General features: G+C 40.4%; 2 protein-coding genes across 2 annotated transcripts in view; one reads left to right on the top strand and one right to left on the bottom strand.

The window, feature by feature from the left end:
- ST6GAL2 (ST6 beta-galactoside alpha-2,6-sialyltransferase 2) overlaps positions 1–14,923 on the top strand; it is a 235,391-nt gene extending 220,468 nt beyond the window's left edge. The window contains exon 7 of the mRNA XM_073590483.1: positions 12,596–14,923. Within this exon, the coding sequence (XP_073446584.1) occupies positions 12,596–12,858 (263 nt within the window). The 3' untranslated portion in view covers positions 12,859–14,923. The remainder of the gene's footprint in view (positions 1–12,595) is intronic.
- LOC141101407 (parapinopsin-like) overlaps positions 1–20,529 on the bottom strand; it is a 428,410-nt gene that overhangs the window by 20,145 nt on the left and 387,736 nt on the right. The window contains exon 4 of the mRNA XM_073590484.1: positions 18,026–18,259. Coding sequence (XP_073446585.1) covers positions 18,026–18,259 — 234 coding nt within the window. The remainder of the gene's footprint in view (positions 1–18,025; positions 18,260–20,529) is intronic.

The following is a 20,529-nucleotide window of genomic DNA, read 5'->3' as shown; positions in this document are numbered from 1 at the left end:
TCATAAGTAGATTGTACAGCCTCTTTGCTGAAATGAACTTTCAGAGTCAAGTTACGCGCAAATCTATTAATATCTACTATAGTGTCATAAAGATCAAATTTTTTACAAGGTGAAAAACCCAGTCCTTTTGATAGCAGCGATATCTGCGGTTCTGTAAGAATATAACTCTATAGATTAAAGATAGAAATGTTCATATTTTCCGCTTCCTTGTTCTCAGACATGAGCCGATTGGCCCTGTGTTTTCTGCCACCCCTCCTCCTCGATCGTTTTTTATATTCTGATCAATAGATAATGAGGAAATAGAAGAGTCCGTTAGTTCATCAGAAGTTTCTCCAAATGAGGTGTCTGAAATAGCAGAGGAATTGCTGAAAGAGACTTTGGATTTTTTAAACCAAGATTTTTTTCTTTTGAGTATAGATGGAGGGTAATGCAACCAGTTGTAAACTTTGCTACTCTTATAATCCTCCAAATCTCTTATAAACTTTCTTTTTTTGGTGGATACTATGGAGTTCTCCCTTCTTTTTAAGTTGTTATGCATTCTCTCCAAGAACTTGGTTTTATTGTCTGATATAGGCAAATCATTAACAGACTTTTTCACCACCTCAGTTTCAACATTCAATTTATCCAGCTCTTTAGATTCCTCATCTATAACACAGGTCAACGAAAAAAAATTTTTTTTCTGGTGTCCAAAATATTTTAATGAATTTGGGGTATTTTTGGGGTGCTGATTCTGAATATGTCATCAGTTTTGCCAGATTGGCTCAAGTTTTTGAGATTTTTGGTATCTTATTTATAGCACTTGTTGGTAAATGCGACGCATCATCTCATTAATTTCTTTGGATTAGTACTTGAACTGAGCAGTTCTCAATATAGTTTTGTGTTAATTAGTGTTCTAAAAGTTTGTTCATAGCTTGATTTTTGCACTAACTTTATGTTGTTGTCTGTTTTCCAGTGAAAAGCATGAACTCATCATGAAGAAGTTGTCTTAACGATCCAGACTCATTCTGTTACATTTGTGGTGAATATACACTGCCAAAACATAGAAGAAACATAACACACTTCGTAAAAAAAGTGTATTTTGCCTATTTTGGGGTTATGCTTGGGGACCAAGACAAGTTTTGGGCACCACACATAGTGTGCAAAGCATGTATCGAATTATTACGAAAATGGAGCAAAGGACAAAGAAAAAGCTTCAAATTTGGTGTTCCAATGGTGTGGAGAGAGCCAAAAAATCATCATGATGACTGTTATTTATGGTAAACACAGGTACAGGCACATCTTCACAATGAGGGACAGGCCTTCTTGCAGATTCCATGTTACTCCCATTTTCGTTTCTTATGCTTATTGAATCCTTGCACTTGCACTGCACAGAAATAACAGTCATCATGATGATTTTTTGGCTCTCTCCACACCATTGGAACACCAAATTTGAAGCTTTTTCTTTGTCCTTTGCTCCATTTTCGTAATAATTCGATACATGCTTTGCACACTATGTGTGGTGCCCAAAACTTGTCTTGGTCCCCAAGCATAACCCCAAAATAGGCAAAATACACTTTTTTTACGAAGTGTGTTATGTTTCTTCTATGTTTTGGCAGTGTATATTCACCACAAATGTAACAGAATGAGTCTGGATCGTTAAGACAACTTCTTCATGATGAGTTCATGCTTTTCACTGGAAAACAGACAACAACATAAAGTTAGTGCAAAAATCAAGCTATGAACAAACTTTTAGAACACTAATTAACACAAAACTATATTGAGAACTGCTCAGTTCAAGTACTAATCCAAAGAAATTAATGAGATGATGCGTCGCATTTACCAACAAGTGCTATAAATAAGATACCAAAAATCTCAAAAACTTGAGCCAATCTGGCAAAACTGATGACATATTCAGAATCAGCACCCCAAAAATACCCTAAATTCGATGAAATATCTTTGGCACCAAAAATGCTGTTGACCAGTGTAATCAGTTCAATTAATTTTAGTGAACATTCACTTAGAACCTTATTCCAATTGGTCTGGAAATCCATACCATAAGAAGTTGTGGATTGTTTATTCAAACGCAGTCCACGGGGGATCATTTTTCTCTCCAGATTGGGTTTGGACCGTGAAGAAGGCGGATTAGGCCGCCGAAACGCGTAGTCCCATTTGCGCTTATTTCTGCCATGCACTCTGGTTTCTGATTCTTGTGGGTCGTTTTTAAACCTTGTTGATGAAATAAAGAAAAGCATCATTTTACTCCAACCCTGGTTTGCTGAGTTCTTGCTGGATTTCCTTTTTGTTCTCATATTGAAGGATCTACTCCTAATCCAGTCCGTGCAGGTACTTGATTACCAGGTGGGAAAGACCCATGAGTCTCATTGCTGCAGCTGGACACTGATACACATACTCATATATATATATATATATATATATATATATATATATAATCTAATGCATCACGTATTGATATAGAGACAGAAACAAATGGGCTTGACAAAGACGGGTCACCGTTGAAACGTTGCCATCTGAGGATCAGTAAAGTATCCACTTTTTTCACATTTAATTTGAGTGCTGCCTATTTTTTTTCCTTTTGTCATTTTGGCTGTTTGGACACTGCTGAATAGGTTTTGCACCTGCTGTATTATTTTGGTATTGCTGCCCTTTTTTCTTGATTTATATATATATATATATATATATATAATCTAATGCATCACGTATTCATATAGAGACAGAAACAAATGGGTACTAAAACCCCAATCCAGAGGTATTTATATGCCAAAGAATTTCAAAGGAAAATCGGTCCCAAGAAAAGGAATATCACAAAAAAAGGAACATTTCATCAGTGAAGCCGCCTGTAATGGCACTGACAAAAAGCAATGACACAATTAATGTAAAAAAAACAGGGGGAGCCCAGCCACATTTGCCTATGTGAAAAAGATATTAAGCTTACCATAGAAGTGTAGCAGAGGAATACGGACGAGTGAGAGGCGTTAAAAGCACGCACTACACACAGACAAATGATTCTCTATGGGTTTGCTCCCAACAGCCGTATATTTCTCGTCCGTATTCTACGGTCCGTGCCAATTTTGCACACAAACCCTCATCTAATTATTAGTCAGGGACCTATTAAAAAACGAAATGAAATGCTTTACTGAATGTAAACCATGTGTCATTTCATGTCGGGTTGGGGAATGATTTGATAGAAGCCAGCAATTTAATTAGCAGCTATTCTGCTATGAAGAACTCTGTGAAATATAAATATATATATACAGTATATATATATATATATGTTTATCTCAATGACTTGTGGCTATACATATATATATATGCATTCTATGTGTCTATATCTATTATTTCGTTTCTGTTAGAAACCCTGTCATAGGGCTCCATTATATGTCCATTTTGCAAGGCGGCGAGAAAATCTCGCCATACAGATTGCATACGGATGCCATACGGATTACATACGGATGCAGACATGCGCAAAATACGCAACCACACCTTGCTTACGGATGACATATTTAGGGGTCATTCATCCGTATTACGCCTGTAAACTACGGACCGTATTTTGCGTCGGTTAGTGTGACCCCAGCCTATCTGTGATAACGGTGCCTGTGAGGAGAGCGGATGAACCACTGTGGATAGTGAGGGCGCTGAAGGCAGAGTGCCAGTGATCCAGTTAAATAGCGGTGCTGTGTCAAAATTAGATAGCGCGCCCTGGCGCATCTGTGTCGGCGTCCCGGAAATGTGTCTGACTGCAAGGACGCAGCCCTGTGGAGCGCTCGGTGGAACGCACCACTGATTGAATACAAAAGGGAATACACGGTGCATCTCTTGAGCTTTATGAGGGTAAGAGGCTCTATATTATAATGAATGAAATGTACTTTTACATATTTTTTCCCTCTTTTTTTCCTTGTTGAAGATATCTCATTTTTTCCATCAGTCATACATTTTTTGATATATCCCTACGATTCTAAGATATGCTGAGATTTAATTTAGCTTGTTCCATACCCCTTCACTGGTTGTCCTCTAATTAATTTAGAGTCATATGGTTCACAATGTCTATACGTAAATTAATTAGTGCTGTAACTCAGTTTCACCATATTTCCTGAAATCTGTACTATGCTTGATAGGCTTATACTTGTTTTTTGTTTTGTTCTTGTGAAATGTTCCTGTTTGGTGATATCCCTTTTCTTGAGACAGATTTTCCTTTGAAATTCTTTGGCATATAAATACCTCTGGATTGGGGTTTTAGTACCCATTTGTTTCTGTCTCTATATCAATACGTGATGCATTAGATTATATGTGTATATATATATATATATATATATATATATATATATATATGTACAGTTGTGGCCAAAAGTATTGACACCCCTGCAATTTTGTCAGCTAATACTCAGTTTCTTCCTGAAAATGATTGCAAACACAAATTCTTTGGTATTATTATCTTCATTTAATTTGTCTTAAATGAAAAAACACAAAAGAGAATGAAGCAAAAAGCAAAACATTGATCATTTCACACAAAGCTCCAAAAATGGGCCAGACAAAAGTATTGGCACCCTCAGCCTAATACTTGGTTGCACAACCTTTAGCCAAAATAACTGCGACCAACCGCTTCTGGTAACCATCAATGCGTTTCTTACAATGCTCTGCTGGAATTTTAGACCATTCTTCTTTGGCAAACTGCTCCAGGTCCCTGATATTTGAAGAGTGCCTTCTCCAGACTGCCATTTTTAGATCTCTCCACATGTGTTCTATGGGATTCAGGTCTGGACTCATTGCTGGCCACCTTAGAACTCTCCAGTGCTTTCTCTCAAACCATTTCTAGTGCTTTTTGAAGTGTGTTTTGGGTCATTGTCCTGCTGGAAGACCCATGACCTCTGAGGGAGACCCAGCTTTCTCACACTGGGCCCTACATTATGCTGCAAAATTTGTTGGTAGTCTTCAGACTTCATAATGCCATGCACACGGTCAAGCAGTCCAGTGCCAGAGGCAGCAAAGCAAGCCCAAAACATCAGGGAACCTCCACCATGTTTGACTGTAGGGACCGTGTTCTTTTCTTTGAATGCCTCTTTTTTTCTCCTGTAAACTCTATGTTGATGCCTTTGCCCAAAAAGCTTTACTTTTGTCTCATCTGACCAGAGAACATTCTTCCAAAACGTTTTAGGCTTTTTCAGGTAAGTTTTGGCAAACTTCAGCCTGGCTTTTTTATGTCTCGGGGTAAGAAGTGGGGTCTTCCTGGGTCTCCTACCATACAGTCCCTTTTCATTCAGATGCCGACAAATAGTACGGGTTGACACTGTTGTACCCTCGGACTGCAGGGCAGCTTAAACTTGTTTGGATGTTAGTCGAGGTTCTTTATCCAACATCGGCACAATCTTGCATTGAAATCTCTTGTCAATTTTTCTTTTCTGTCCACATCTAGGGAGGTTAGTCACAGTGCCATGGGCTTTAAACTTCTTGATGACACTGCGCACGGTAGACACAGGAACATTCAGGTCTTTGGAGATGGACTTGTAGCCTTGAGATTGCTCATGCTTCCTCACAATTTGGTTTGTCAAGTTCTCAGACAGTTCTTTGGTCTTCTTTCTTTTCTCCATGCTCAATGTGGTACACACAAGGACACAGGACAGAGGTTGAGTCAACTTTAATCCATGTCAATTGGCTGCAAGTGTGATTTAGTTATTGCCAACACCTGTTAGGTGCCACAGGTAAGTTACAGGTGCTGTTAATTACACAAATTAGAGAAACATCACATGATTTTTCGAACAGTGCCAATACTTTTGTCCATCCTCTTTTTATGTTTGGTGTGGAATTATATCCAATTTGGCTTTAGGACAATTCTTTTTGTGTTTTTTCATTTAAGACAAATTAAATGAAGACAATAATACCAAAGAATTTGTGTTTGCAATCATTTTCAGGAAGAAACTGAGTATTATCTGACAGAATTGCAGGGGTGTCAATACTTTTGGCCACAACTGTATATATATATATATATATATACTAGATGTTGGTCTGATTCTATCGCATCGGGTATTCTAGAGTCTCTGTTAAAATAAAAAATAGTTATATACTCACCTTCCGACGGCCCCGGACTCTTTCTCTCCTCTCCACGCTCCCGGCATCTTCCGGTTCCAGTAATGCTTTGCGCGAAACACCGCTGATGACGTCGCGCTCTTGTGAGAGTGACGTAATCTTCAGCCCTTCTCGCTAAGCATTACTGGAACTGGAAGATGCCGGGCGCGTGGTAAGAGGAGGGACAGAGTCCGTGGGCCGTCGGAAGGTGAGTATATAACTATTTTTTATTTTAACAGAGACTCTAAAATACCCGATGCGATAGAATCGGGCCACCATCTAGTGTATTATACTTCTGTTACACCCGGAGCTGCTGTCACTGTTCTGCTGTTACCTAATGTATTGTACTCCAGTTACAGCCAGAGCTGCAGTCACTGTTCTGCTGTTACCTAATGTATTGTACTCCAGTTACAGCCAGAGCTGCAGTCTCTCTTCTGCTGTTACCTAAAGTATTGTACTCCAGTTACACCCAGAGCTGCTGTCACTGTTCTGCTGTTATCTAATGTATTGTACTCCAGTTACTCCCAGAGCTGCAGTCACTGTTCTGCTTTTACCTAATGTATTGTAGTCCAGTTACACCCAGAGCTGCAGTCACCATTCTGCTCCTACCTAATGTATTATACTCCTGTTACAGCCAGAGCTGCAGTCACTGTTCAGATCTTACCAAATGTATTGTACTCAAGTTACACCCAGAGCTGCAGTCACTTCCCACATTGTTCTTGTTTAAAGCTCTCCTTGTGAGTGTAGCAAGGCGACTTCCAAATACATGTTTTCCAGTCTTCGTAAGGTGCACCCCATCTCTAGCAAGTAGTGCATGATAAAGATAATTCACTCCGTGATCATGAAATCCAAATCCTTGCTGACGGCACCATCGACATAGCCAGTTGTTCACCTACATAATCTTATTCCACATCCTTGTTCCATGGCCATCCACTGGAAGGATGGAAGAGAAGACCACCTTCGTTCCCATTTCTTTCACTTTCTTACCTAAGTTTTCAAAGTCTCTGCAGATGGTTTCCACCTAGTCACCCTGGCGTTCTTACCTTTCTTTTCTTTCAGCCATCTCAGAGGGGCATGCTCCGACACTAATTTAAACCTACAGCATAGCAGGTAGTACTTCAGTGTGTCTGTGGCCCATTTTACAGCTAAACACTCCTTCTCAACTATGGCGTAATTCTTCTCACAACAAGAGAGTTTCCGGCTCAGGTATAGGATGGGATGCTCTTCTACATTTATTTCCTGTGACAGCATGGCTCCCAGCCCAACTTCTGAAGCATTGGCCTGGACCACAAATTCTTTGTTAAAGTCTGGTGCTGTCAGAACCTGATGCTTTCACAGAGCCCGATTGAGTTTTTGAAACACCATCTCTGTATCAGGAGTCCATTTCACCATCATCGACTTGGCGCCCACAAGGAGATCTGCTAGTGGTGCTGCAATTATCACAAAGTTCGTGATAAAAAGCCGGTAATACCCCTCAATCCCAAGAAATGCCCTCACTTGCTTTTAGAGAGCAGTTGCAGCCACTCCTGATTTGCCTCTATTTTATTCAACTGGGGCTTTATTTCGCCTCTCCCGATGATTGTAGCCTAAGTACCTGACCTCTTCCTTCCCTGTGGGAACTATGTTGAATCTCGCTTTTCTCAGTGCATCGAGTATCGCCTGTACCTTGGTCAGGTGCGAACTCCAGTCAGGGCTAAAGATGACCATATCAGCCAAGTAGGCTGCGGCATCACCCTCTGGAAGGTAGCTGGGGCCCCCTGCAGTCCGACGGGCATCCTGGTGTACTGAAAACACCCATCTGGCGTCGAGAAGGCAGTCTTCTCCTTGGTGCTCTGGGACATCGTAATCTGCCAGTACCCCTTTGTCAGGTCGAGGGTTGTGATGTACCTTGTGGATCCCAGTTGCTCAATGAGTTCATCCACACGGGGCATCAGGTACGCGTCAAAGCGGGACACCTCCTTGAGCTTGAAGTAGTTGTTACAAAACCGCCACTTGCCATTGGGATTCAGTACTAGGACGATGAGAACTGACCAGCCTCTTCTTGATTCCTCTATCACCCGGAGGTCAAGTATTCTCTTCACCTCCTTGGAGATTATCTCCCGGCTTGCTTCGGGATTCTGTAGGGATTAAGGTTTACCCTTAATCGCGGCTCTGTTAGCACGTCGTGTTCCACAACCTAGGTGCGCCCTGGCAAGTCCGAGAACAGGTCACGCTTCTGCTGCAGCAATTCTTGACATTGTTGCTTCTGGGCCAATGTTAGCATTTCAGCAATCACAACCTCCTCGATCTTGGCTTCGGGACAGGCCCCACAGGCAAGGAGTTTCCAGCGGTTCACGGTCCCACCAAGGTTTGAGTAGGTTCACTTGGTATACCTGGTGCGGCTTCCTGCGACCGGGCTGGTATACCTTGTAATTCACGCACCCAAGTTTTTCCACTATCATATGGGCCTTGCCACTTTGCCAAGTATTTGCTCTCAACTGTAGGAATAAGTACTAGCATGCGGTCCCCGGTTGGAATTGCCTTAGCCTCGCTGATCGGTTGTATATACCCTTGCTTGGGCATCCTGTGCCTATTACTATAGGAATTATGTGTCATCCTTTCTTGCAGCTGGGTGTCCTGCTTAATTCAGACCCTTTGCTCAGTATTGAGTAGAAGCACCCTTTTGAGCTAGTACAGCTATGAGACTTCTTGGGAACAATGTAACAAGTTTTCACACTTGGATTTGGGGATCCTATGCCATTCTTCCTTGCAGATCCTTTCCAGTTCCGTCAGTCTGAATGGTGAACATTGGTGGACAGCTATTTTCATGTCTCTTTAGACATGCTCAATTGGGTTTAGGTCAGGGCACTGGCTGGGCCAGTCAAGAATGGTCACAGAGTTGTTCTGAAGCCACTCCTTTGTTATTTTAGCTGTGTGCTTAGGGTCATTGTCTTGTTGGAAGGTGAACCTTTGGCCAAGTCTGAGTTCCAGAGCACTCTGGAAGAGGTTTTCATCCAGGATATCTCTGTACTTGGCCGCATTCATGTTTCCTTCAATTGCAACCAGTCGTCCTGTCCCTGCAGCTGAAAAACACCCCCATAGCATGATGCTGCCACCACCATGTTTCACTGTTAGGATTATATTGGGCAGGGGATGAGCAGTGCATGGTTTTCTCCACACATACCGCTTAGAAAAAGTTCTATCTTCATCTTATCAGACCAGAGAATCTTATTTTTCATAGTCTGGGTGTCCTTCATGGTTTTTTTTTTAGCAAACTCTATGAAGGCTTTCATATGTCTTGCACTGAGGAGAGGCTTCCGTCGTGCCACTCTGCCATAAAGGCCTGACTGGTGGAGGGCTGCAGTGATAGTGGACTTTGTGGAACTTTCTCCCATCTCCCTACTGCATCTGTGGAGCTCAGCCACAGTGATCTTGGAGTTCTTCTTTACCTCACTCTCACCAAGGCTCTTCTCCCACGCTTGCCCAGTTTGGCTGGACGGACTGGTGTAGAAAGACTTCTGGTGGTCCCAAACTTCTTCCATTTAAGGATTATGGAGGCCACTGTGCTCTTAGAAACCTTAAGTACGGCAGAAATTCTTTTGTAACCTTGGCCAGATCTGTGCATTGCCACAATTCTGTCTGAGCTCCTTGGCCAGTTCCTTTGACCTCATGATTCTCATTTGGTCTGACATGCACTGTGAGCTGTGAGGTCTTATATAGACAGGTGTGTGCCTTTACAAATCAAGTCTTATCAGTTTAATTAAACATAGCTGGACTCCAATGAAGGAGTGATCCTCAAGGAGGATCACAAGGAAAGGGACAGCATGTGACTTAAATATGAGTGTCTGAGTACTTATGCCCATGTGATATTTCAGTTTTTCTTTTTTTAATACATTTGCAGAGTGTACATTATTGAGAAAAAAATGAAATTTTTTTGAATTTACCAAATGGCTGCAATGAAACAAAGAGTCAAAAATTTAAAGGGGTCTGAATACTTTCCGTACCCACTGAAGGTTGCTGTTTCGTAAAAATCATTGACTATTTTAGTATCTCATATACTGTCATGTCAATTAAAGGGAATATTGCGATTTAACCCAAAAGCAGCATAAAGACTGGGTAGAGAGTCTAATTTGTGGGATGTGTCACTTTCTCAGCAGATTGTTGTAGTTTCAATACAATCAGTGTTTTATCAGTAGGAGATTATCTCTGCAGAAATGGACGTTGCATGCAAAGAAGTATAGCCAATCTGTGTAATTCCATCCCCACCACTGATTGACAGTTTGCTTACAATGTAGACTGTACGCAAGAAGCTGCCAATCAGGGGTGTGTTAAAAGTTATATGCAGCTCAACGTTTTGACCACTGCTACATCTACAGCAGAGAAAACGGATTCTGTCACAACTGCACCAAGCAGTTCATTAAGTGATAAATCACTGATATCAGGCACTCTGCCCCTACATCACACTGCTCTCAAATTACAGTTGTGGCCAAAAGTATTGACACCTCTGCAATTGTGACAGATAATACTCAGTTTCTTCCTGAAAGTGATTGCAATCACAAATTCTTTGGTATTATTATCTTCATTTAATTTGTCTTAAATGAAAAAACACAAAAGAGAATGAAGCAAAAGATTGATCATTTCACACAAAACTCCAAAAATGGGCCAGACAAAAGTATTGGCACCCACAGCCTAATACTTGGTTGCACAACCTTTAGCCAAAATAACTGCGACCAACCGCTTCCGGTAACCATCAATGAGTTTCTTACAATGCTCTGCTGGAATTTTAGACCATTCTTCTTTGGCAAACTGCTCCAGGTCCCTGATATTAGAAGGGTGCTTTCTCCAAACTGCCATTTGTAGATCTCTCCACAGGTGTTCTATGGGATTCAGGTCTGGACTCATTGCTGGCCACCTTTGGAAGTCTCCAGTGCTTTCTCTCAAACCATTTTCTAGTGCTTTTTTAAGTGTGTTTTGGGTCATTGTCCTGCTGGAAGACCCATGACCTCTGAGGGAGACCCAGCTTTCTCACACTGGACCCTACATTATGCTGCAAAATTTGTTGGTAGTCTTCAGACTTCATAATGCCAAGCACACGGTCAAGCAGTCCAGTGCCAGAGGCAGCAAAGCAACCCCAAAACATCAGGGAACCTCCGCCATGTTTGACTGTAGGGACCGTGTTTTTTTCTTTGAATGCCTCTTTTTTTCTCCTGTAAACTCTATGTTGATGCCTTTGCCCAAAAAGCTCTACTTTTGTCTCATCTGACCAGAGAACATTCTTCCAAAACGTTTTAGGCTTTTTCAGGTAAGTTTTGGCAAACTCCAGCCTGGCTTTTTTATGTCTCGGGGTAAGAAGTGGGGTCTTCCTGGGTCTCCTACCATACAGTCCCTTTTCATTCAGACGCCGACGGATAGTACGGGTTGACACTGTTGTACCCTGGGACTGCAGGGCAGCTTGAACTTGTTTGGGTGTTAGTCGAGGTTCTTTATCCAACATCCGCACAATCTTGCGTTGAAATCTCTTGTCAATTTTTCTTTTCCGTCCACATCTAGGGAGGTTAGCCACAGTGCCATGGGCTTTAAACTTCTTGATGACACTACGCACGGTAGACACAGGAACATTCAGGTGTTTGGAGATGGACTTGTAGCCTTGAGATTGCTCATGCTTCCTCACAATTTGGTTTCTCAAGTCCTCAGACAGTTCTTTGGTCTTCTTTCTTTTCTCCATGCTCAATGTGGTACACACAAGAACACAGGACAGAGGTTGAGTCAACTTTAATCCATGTCAACTGGCTGCAAGTGTGATTTAGTTATTGCCAACACCTGTTAGGTGCCACAGGTAAGTTACAGGTGCTGTTAATTACACAAATTAGAGAAGCATCACATGATTTTTCGAACAGTGCCAATACTTTTGTCCACCCTCTATTTTATGTTTGGTGTGGACTTATATCCAATTTGGCTTTAGGACAATTCTTTTTGTTTTTTTTCATTTAAGACAAATTAAATGAAGATAATAATAACAAAGAATTTGTGTTTGCAGTCATTTTCAGGAAGAAACTGAGTATTATCTGACAAAATTGCAGGGGTGTCAATACTTTTGGCCACAACTGTACATGGCAAAACTGCTTAAAGACTCCCTTTAAATGTATTATAACAATGTGGTCAATGGGAGTCTGACCACTGGGACCCAAGTGATCCCAAGAATAATGGTCACCATTCTCTAGATTATTTTCTATTGAGGCAAATGAGAGAGACTTAGGCCTTCATTCTTGGGATAGATGGGGACCCCAAAAACCAATAGCACTTTGATAGTTTCTTATATAATTTAAAAAATAGTCATAAATAATAACCACACTCTGATTCTATAAAACGGGCAAGAGGCTGACTAGAAGATTCTTTTTTTCCAACTTGAAAAACACATTTGCTTAAAAAAATGTATCTATATCTTGCACGTGTAATAGGCTGAAAGAAACTTGATGGAAAATAAGATGAAAATTCACATATTTCTGTCTATATTAAACCTCTGTTTCTTATATGCTTTTCCTGTGCTTATATTCGCTAGGCATTCTCATTATGATGTCCCTGTGTGGGAACGTGGATGTGTATGAATATATCCCTTCCTACCGACAGACCGATCTGTGCCACTACCACGAGCAATATTATGACGCGGCATGTACATTGGGTGCTTACCATCCACTCCTCTATGAGAAAATGCTCATACAAAGAATTAACCAAGGGACGGAAGACAATCTTCTCCGAAAAGGAAAAGTCACTCTGCCAGGCTTCAGTACGCTGCATTGTCCCATAAATGAACACATTACATAAGAATGCATTGATTGCCTTTGGAAATGATGTGCAATAATTTGCTACTGTTGTTAGATCAACGATACTTGAAAACAGATATTGCTTGACCATGGAAGGGAATTGGTCTTTAAACGGAAACTTATTGGTTGGTGGGAATAGGAATCTGTTTAGCCGATGAGTATTACTACTCCTTCAGAGCAAGATGAACTCAGCTATGGAGAAAGTGGTAATTGTGCGCTAGTTAGAAGGGGAATCAATATTCTAATGTGGACCTGGAGAAGCTGCTCCCATCTATCCATGATGTGCCATATTGTTACTATGTCATTAAGCTTCCATGTGGATTTATAAATACATCCACACATTTTCCTGAATGTGTGACCTTGATGTGCTAGAGCTGAGCTATCGATTGAAACGACTATGTGGCCATTCAAAGCAGTAGGTTTATTTCATGTCACTAAAGAGGGTCGGAAGGACACACTCTCATTACAAATTATGTACTGTATCGTTACAAATATGAAATACATTCTAACACATTGTCCCCGAGAGAAATATTACATGAAATGTTAATAAGGTATTTGTCTCTTGGGCCGTCCATATAAATAGGGCATGTAGGAGGCAGAAAATGCTTGTTTAGAAACTTACATGTGAGCCAGTAATTGGATGGAAGACTCTTTCATACTGTATATTATGGTTTTGGTAGTCAGAAAAATACCACTAAAATATGTAACCATAGCGTTAATAAAAAGATAGGCTCATGGAAAGCCAATGAGATGTGTCCATACACAAAGGGGCGGCTTTTTTGTCCGCTCCTCCTTCTGATACGTTATTTTGCACATGAATGAACTAGAAATGTGATTTTGTTTTTTTTCTCTTCGCTTCTTTGTACGCTGTTAGACATCTGTATCAATGTGTCTGTCTTGTTCTGCTGCTAAAACTCACGCACGCCCTTCTGAACTAACTGTTAAATCAGCTAGGTTGCAGGGAACTTGGTCTAAACGCATAGTGAATAGACTGTTGCTTTACAAAGATCGCATGTTAGCATATAGTGTGATAGATAGGAAGAAGTATAGTATGTGGAATGGGAGACTTCAGTATTTGAGACTTCTCTTTACTGTATTTATGTTCCAAGGACTTAGGAGATTTAAAGGGTGAGGGGTAGTAATGACAAATATGATCTAGGGAATTGTTAAGACGTCGTTCAGTGTAAGTTACTACTTGACCCAAGTGACCACATGGGCACAGCTTTATACTGAGGTATTAATATATGTGGCACTTATTTGGTGCTAAGATATTGTACAGTAGAGTTGAATTCTAAGTATTACATCTGCCTCACCCGCAAAATGCTGGCAGCAGTACACTGTGCACCCACAAAATGTATACTATTGCTCATCGCCATTCTTCGGGTTGCACTTTACCTGGGATTTGCCAAGCGCTGATATAGGTTAACTATGTGAATAGTTGTGAAGTGGGTGATTCCTTGCACTTATACCTGATAATCCTAAGTACCGGTCTATTCATTGATCATATGACAAGTATCCATTATGGAAAGGTGACATGTGATATTAAGAACACCCCAAGGAGACCGTACATTCTCCACTGAAGCAGGATCACAGGAGATTTCGATTGTTTTCTTGTACAGTAATCTTGCTGGTCTAGCGCTCCAGAGATTGTCGATACACTTGGGTGGCTGGTCGAGAATTGCTGTGTTTCTCTGTACTACTTCTTGCCACATGATGGAATGGATTATTACAAAATCCTCATCAAATAAATTTATTGTATTCCTTCAGCCTGAGCTGCAGGATCACTCATAAATTTTACCTGATCTTTTTGTATTCTTAGTGTTTTCAATTAGGAATCAGACTGATTTTTTTATAGCTTTGATGGTCTTTTGGTAAGTTCTTTTTTTTTTTTTACTCTCTGGCTTAATGTCCATCTGATAAACTGTAAAATGTTTTCAAGGAACATCATTTTTGAACAATGTTTGTACACATTTGAACTCTTTTTCTATTTTGGTTTTGTACATTTTTATGTATGCACAATGTATAGAATATTTCTTGTAAATAAACAGTTTGATTTTTTTTATTGAGCTCTGAGTTGGGTCAGTTTATTATTGTATGTCTAAGTGCCAAGGAAAGAAAAGAATGCCTGGGTTGGACAATACTGTATACAGAAGACATACATTCACCTGAGACTTAGGAGCCTACTTGTATTTAGGATGTGCTGCAGCAAAAATAAACTCCCCAAAAATTAAATTGCAACACCAAGAAGGAAAAATTGTGAAATTATGGAAATCACATGATCGATAGACATGCTAATGATATGCAAATTGTCATAGGTGTACTGCGATAGAGAGGAGCCAGAAGGCCTGCTGTCTGATTTCTGGTACTCATGTATTGTTTGGAAGCACTTCATCTTCATATTAAGCAGTGCAGGTTTCTGCTAGCCGTACAGGGTTAATTTGTTCTGCTGAGAGCTCCTGGAGACCTTTCTGCTTTGATGATTTCAGCTGTTCAGTGTTTGCTACTCCTCTCTGCTATATATACTCAACTCTGGCAAACAGGCATTGCCAGAGTTAGTTCTATACTGCTTGGTTTAAGAGCTGGAGGTGTTGGTTGTTTGAGGAGGCATTTTAGAGTGTTTTTCAAGAGACTGTTGTGTGGCGATTTTTCTGTGTGCATACCCTCAACCTCTTTTATTTAGTTTTTTTCTCTTCCCAGTGTTCCCTTCAGTTATCTGAGTGCATATTTGTATGATTGGTATTTATATTTATCTCTGTCTTCATGTACACAACTCCCCACTTTCCTTTGTGGGGGAGGAGACAGACAGGGGCTGATTCAGGGACTCAGTAAGGCACATTGCCCAGACGTGTTCATCATCAGAAGTACTCCGGGGGGCAGGGTTACTGCTAGGGCGCCCCTAGCTTTAGGGATCGGAAAGAAACCACTAGCCCCGGGATATCTAGCTACTGTGGTGTGACACAAATGATTAAAATATGGAAACATCTTAAAAACATCTCAATATATATGAACATCTCATACAAATACTTGTACTATAATTGAGGTTATTAATGGTTATCTGGGGAATGTCCTGCCACGATGAATGCACTTGCCCACAAATTATCAAGCTTTAGTGCTGACAGCTCACTTTGCAATTGCCGACTAATGATGTCTCTGATATGCTCAATGGGAGACAAGTTTGGAGACGCTATAGACCATGGCAGCATGATTAGGCCATGCAGGCTGCTCACAGTAGCACGAGAACTTGTGGCCTTATGTTGTCATGTTGAACTTTTTTCCTGTCCAATGGCGTTGTTCTGAAAAGCATCTCCTGGGAGAATTTAGTAAAATGGCAGTACCACTGGTTCCACAACCAAATCAATGTAACATCGAGCCAAAAGTGTATCTGGAATGAAAACTAGAAGGGTTAGGCTATCGTACATTATACCATGCCACATATTAATCCCAGGAGTAGGACTGATGTGAAGTTTCCTTGGAAGACCTCTTTATGGCATTGCCAATGTGGTGTTGTCAAATTGAATAAATTACATGTACTTTTCCATTTGGTACTGCAAGTAAAATTAGACATCACATACCAAGGCTAAGGTATCAAAAAATGTTTACACAAATCACCAATGACGTTTGTACGACATTGTATGTCATGAAGAGGCCTTCAGAATGGAAAGTGAACGTGCCCAATGTGATATCAGGCCTCATGTCGCTAGTGCTATTGGGAGTAGCCAGTGTGGCCTGAAAGTGCTACAATTGCCTGCTGTGTCTCTGTACTTGTTTCCCATTGAACGGCAATTGCAAAAAGAACTGCCATGATTTGTGTGCCCAAGTGCATTCATTATGGCAGAACATTCAGACAACCATTAGTAACCTCATTGATAGCATGCAAAGGTGTGCAAGTGCTTGGCAATTGGCATTTCTGTACTCAATACAGAATAAATTGATATGTTTTCAAAATTTTGTTTCCAATATAAAATCATTTGCATATCATTAACATGTCCATTGATCATGTGATTTTCACAATTCCACAACTTTTTTTTGTGGTATTGGAATCGGCTATAAATTGTTCCGACACAATAATAGTGCTGATGTGACATAATTCGGCAATCAAGTCATCTCCTTAAATACAAAGTGAAAAAATAAAAAAATAAAAATATATAAGTAAAAAAATGCTTAAAGACAAAAATATTCTAACACCAATTTCTTCCTCCTTCACAAACTTTTTTTTTTTACTCTCAAGAGTCTAAGGCTGCACTCCACATTGCGATTTTTTTGCTGTAGTCACACTAGGATCACAACAGTTTGCAGTTTAGAAAATTGTTGGAGCAGTAAAAAAAATCACAGCATGGCTGCAAGGGATGGACGCAGCCTAATAAAGGAGTAAGAAACCAGTACGGGTTCAGTTACTGCTATGCGTATAGTGAGCGGTGGATGTTACCGTGCCCCCAGCACTGACTGACAGCAGATCAGCATTAGTGATGGATCCCGTGACTAAACCGCAATGCTGTCGGGAAGAATAAAGCTCATTTCCTCCCGGCAGTGGGGCCTAAGTGCTACACCAGGCAGGTTCACAACACTATTAACCTGCAGATGAGCTCCATAACTGCAGGCTAAAGGGAACCTGTCAGGTCCCCCTTGCCCCCAGAACCACCAGCAGTTGTGTCTACATATCTAAACACCCTGCCTAGCAATCCCTTTATTACATTACACACATAAACAGATATTTAGAAAAAGTATTTCTAAATTCTGTTAATGATATGTAAATGAGGCCTCTGACTAGTCGATAGGGCGTTAGTGTCCTCAGACTGGTCAGCTAACGTAGCATGTTATCACGCTGCGGGCATGATATCATGACTTACAAGCGCTGGCATCATCGCCCTATGGACTAGTCAAAAGACGCATTGACGTATCATAAACGGAGTTTAGAAATACTTTTTCTAAAGATCTGTTTATGCGTGTAATGTGACTGTATTTACATATATTCTATTGTCATTTGTTGAAGATTTGCGGTTCAGAATCCTTACTACAAATCTGCAGCAAATACAAACATGAACATGGCCTATAATGTGTCTTTACTTATGGTTCCTTCCCAGTTTATTATACTATGGCTTAAATAATTCTGGGAGAAAATTACAATTCAATATAAAGCACAGTGAAGCATAAATGCAATGACATCTTACCTGCTTGTTCATAAATATGTAGATCAGTGGATTGCATACAGTACTGCTTTTGGCCAAAATTGAAGGTATAACACTTGCAACTGGAGTGACAATTCCAGGCCTTCCAAATGTTGCAAGCAAAGCAACCACTCCATAAGGCAGCCAGCAAATAAGGTAGCAGATCACAGTGGTGATCACCATGAACAGGACATGGTACTCTCTCTTTCTGGCTGTACTTTTTCTTACTTTTCCAACCTAGATAAGTATAAAATATAATTAGTGTACGGTACCTTCTGTTACATGTTAATGTCCATATTTTCTTTAAAGAGCATTTCCCCAAATATCAAAAAAATCTACAGTAAATATATGCCCTTAAATTGTCTTTGCTCCACTCAAGTAGGTAATATTGTTATGTCTTAAAGGGAATCTGTCAGCAAGTTTTTGCTATGTAACCTGAGAGCAGCATAAAGTAGTGGCTAAGAACCCGATTCCAGGGATGTATCACTTATTGTATTGCTTGGTGCAGTTTTGATAGAATCCCTGTTTTCTCTGTTGTAGATGTAGCAGTGCTCAAATGCTGAGCTCTCTTTAACCCTCCCAAACCCCCTCATTGGCAACTTCTTGTGTACACTGTGCAGTGAGAGCAAACTGTCAATCATTGGTAGAATTATAGAATCATAGAGTTGAAAGGGACCTCCTGGGCCATCTGGTCCAACCCCCTGCTCAAAGCAGGATTCGCTAAATCATCCCAGTCAGATGTCTGTCCAGCCTCTGTTTGAAGACTTCCATTGAAGGAGAACTCACCACTTCTCGTGGCAGCCTGTTCCACTCATTGATCACTCTAACTGTCAAAAAGTTTTTTCTAATATCTAATCTGTGTCTCCTCCCATTCAGTTTCATCCCATTGCTTCTAGTCTTTCCTTGTGCAAATGAGAATAAAGATGATCCTTCTACAATGTGACAGCCCTTTAGATATTTGTAGACAGCTATTAAGTCTCCTCTCAGTCTTCTCTTTTGCAAACTAAACATTCCCAAATCCTGCAACCTTTCCTCATAAGACAGGGTTTGCAGACCGGTCACCATTCTGGTCGCTCTTTTCTGAACTTGCTCCAGTTTGTTGATGTCTTTTTTAAAATGTGGTGCCCAAAACTGGACACAATATTCCAGATGAGGTCTGACCAAAGAGTAGTAGAGGGAGATAATGACTTCACGCGATCTAGACTGTATGCTTCTGTTAATACATCCTAGAATTGCATTTGCTTTTTTTGCTGCTGCATCACACTGTTGATTCATATTCAGTCTGTGATCTATTAGTATACCCAATTCTTTTTCACATGTGCTGTTGCTTAGCCCTATTCCTCCCATTCTGTATATGCTTTTTTCATTTTTATTGCCCAGATGTAGTACTTTGCATTTTTCCCTGTTAAAAAACATTCTGTTAGTTGCTGCCCACTGCTCCAGTTTATTTATATCTTTTTGAATCCTCTCTCTCTCTTCTCTAGTATTAGCTATCCCTCCTAGCTTTGTGTCATCAGCAAATTTAATCAGTTTACCCTCAATTCCTTTATCTAAATCGTTGATAAAGATGTTGAACCCCACTTGAGACATTCTTCCAACTGGATGTGCAGCCATTTACGACCACTCTTTGGGTCACTAATCCAGTTATGAATCCACCTTACAGTTGCCTTGTCCATTCCATACTTAGTCATTTTTTAAATAAGGATTGTATGAGATACTTTGTCAAATGCTTTGCTGAAGTCAAGATATACTATACAGCATTTCCTTGATCCACCCAATCAGTGATTCCATCATAGAAGGAAATTAAGTTAGTCTGACATGACTTATTAGTTACAAACCCATGCTGACTCTGTTTAATCACTTCATTGTTATCCAGGTACTGACATACATGTTGTTTAATAATTTGTTCAAAGATCTTTCCTGGTATAGAAGTCAGACTCACTGGCCTATAGTTGCCTGGGTCCACCTTCTTCCCCTTTTTGAAGATAGGAACAACATTTGCTCTTCTCCAGTCTTCTGGGACTTCTCCTGTTCTACAAGAAATTTCAAAGATTATGGAGAGGGGTTCAAAAATTTCTTCTGCTATCTCCTTTAGTACTCTGGGGTGTAATTCATCTGGACCTGGAGACTTGAATTAATTTAGGTTAGCTAAGTGTTTCCTCACTATCTTTCTGTTTAAAGATATCCTGGATTCTTCTATTCCCTTAATAGGACAGTGAAGAACAGTTGATGTTACATTTCCTTTCTAAGAGAAAACCGATGCAAAATAGGAATTTAAAAGTTCGGCCTTCTCAACATCCTGTCTTACCATTTCATCATTTTCATCCTGTAAAAATCCTATAGCATCTTTGACTTTTCTATTACTTTTGACATATCCCCAAAATCCTTTATTATTGCTTTTGACATCTCTTGCAAGCCTCAATTCATTGTCAGCTTTAGATAATCTGATTTGTGCCCTGCAGGTTCTGCAGACAGCATTATATTCTTCTTTAGATATGCCTCCCTCT

This window comes from Dendrobates tinctorius, unplaced genomic scaffold (genome assembly GCF_039654945.1).
Source record: "Dendrobates tinctorius isolate UK_male_01 unplaced genomic scaffold, ASM3965494v1 ptg000117l, whole genome shotgun sequence".
In the NCBI taxonomy this organism is placed as follows: Eukaryota; Metazoa; Chordata; class Amphibia; order Anura; family Dendrobatidae; genus Dendrobates; species Dendrobates tinctorius.
Note: the sequence above shows the minus strand (reverse complement) of the source record. Positions and strands in the feature narration are given on the sequence as shown.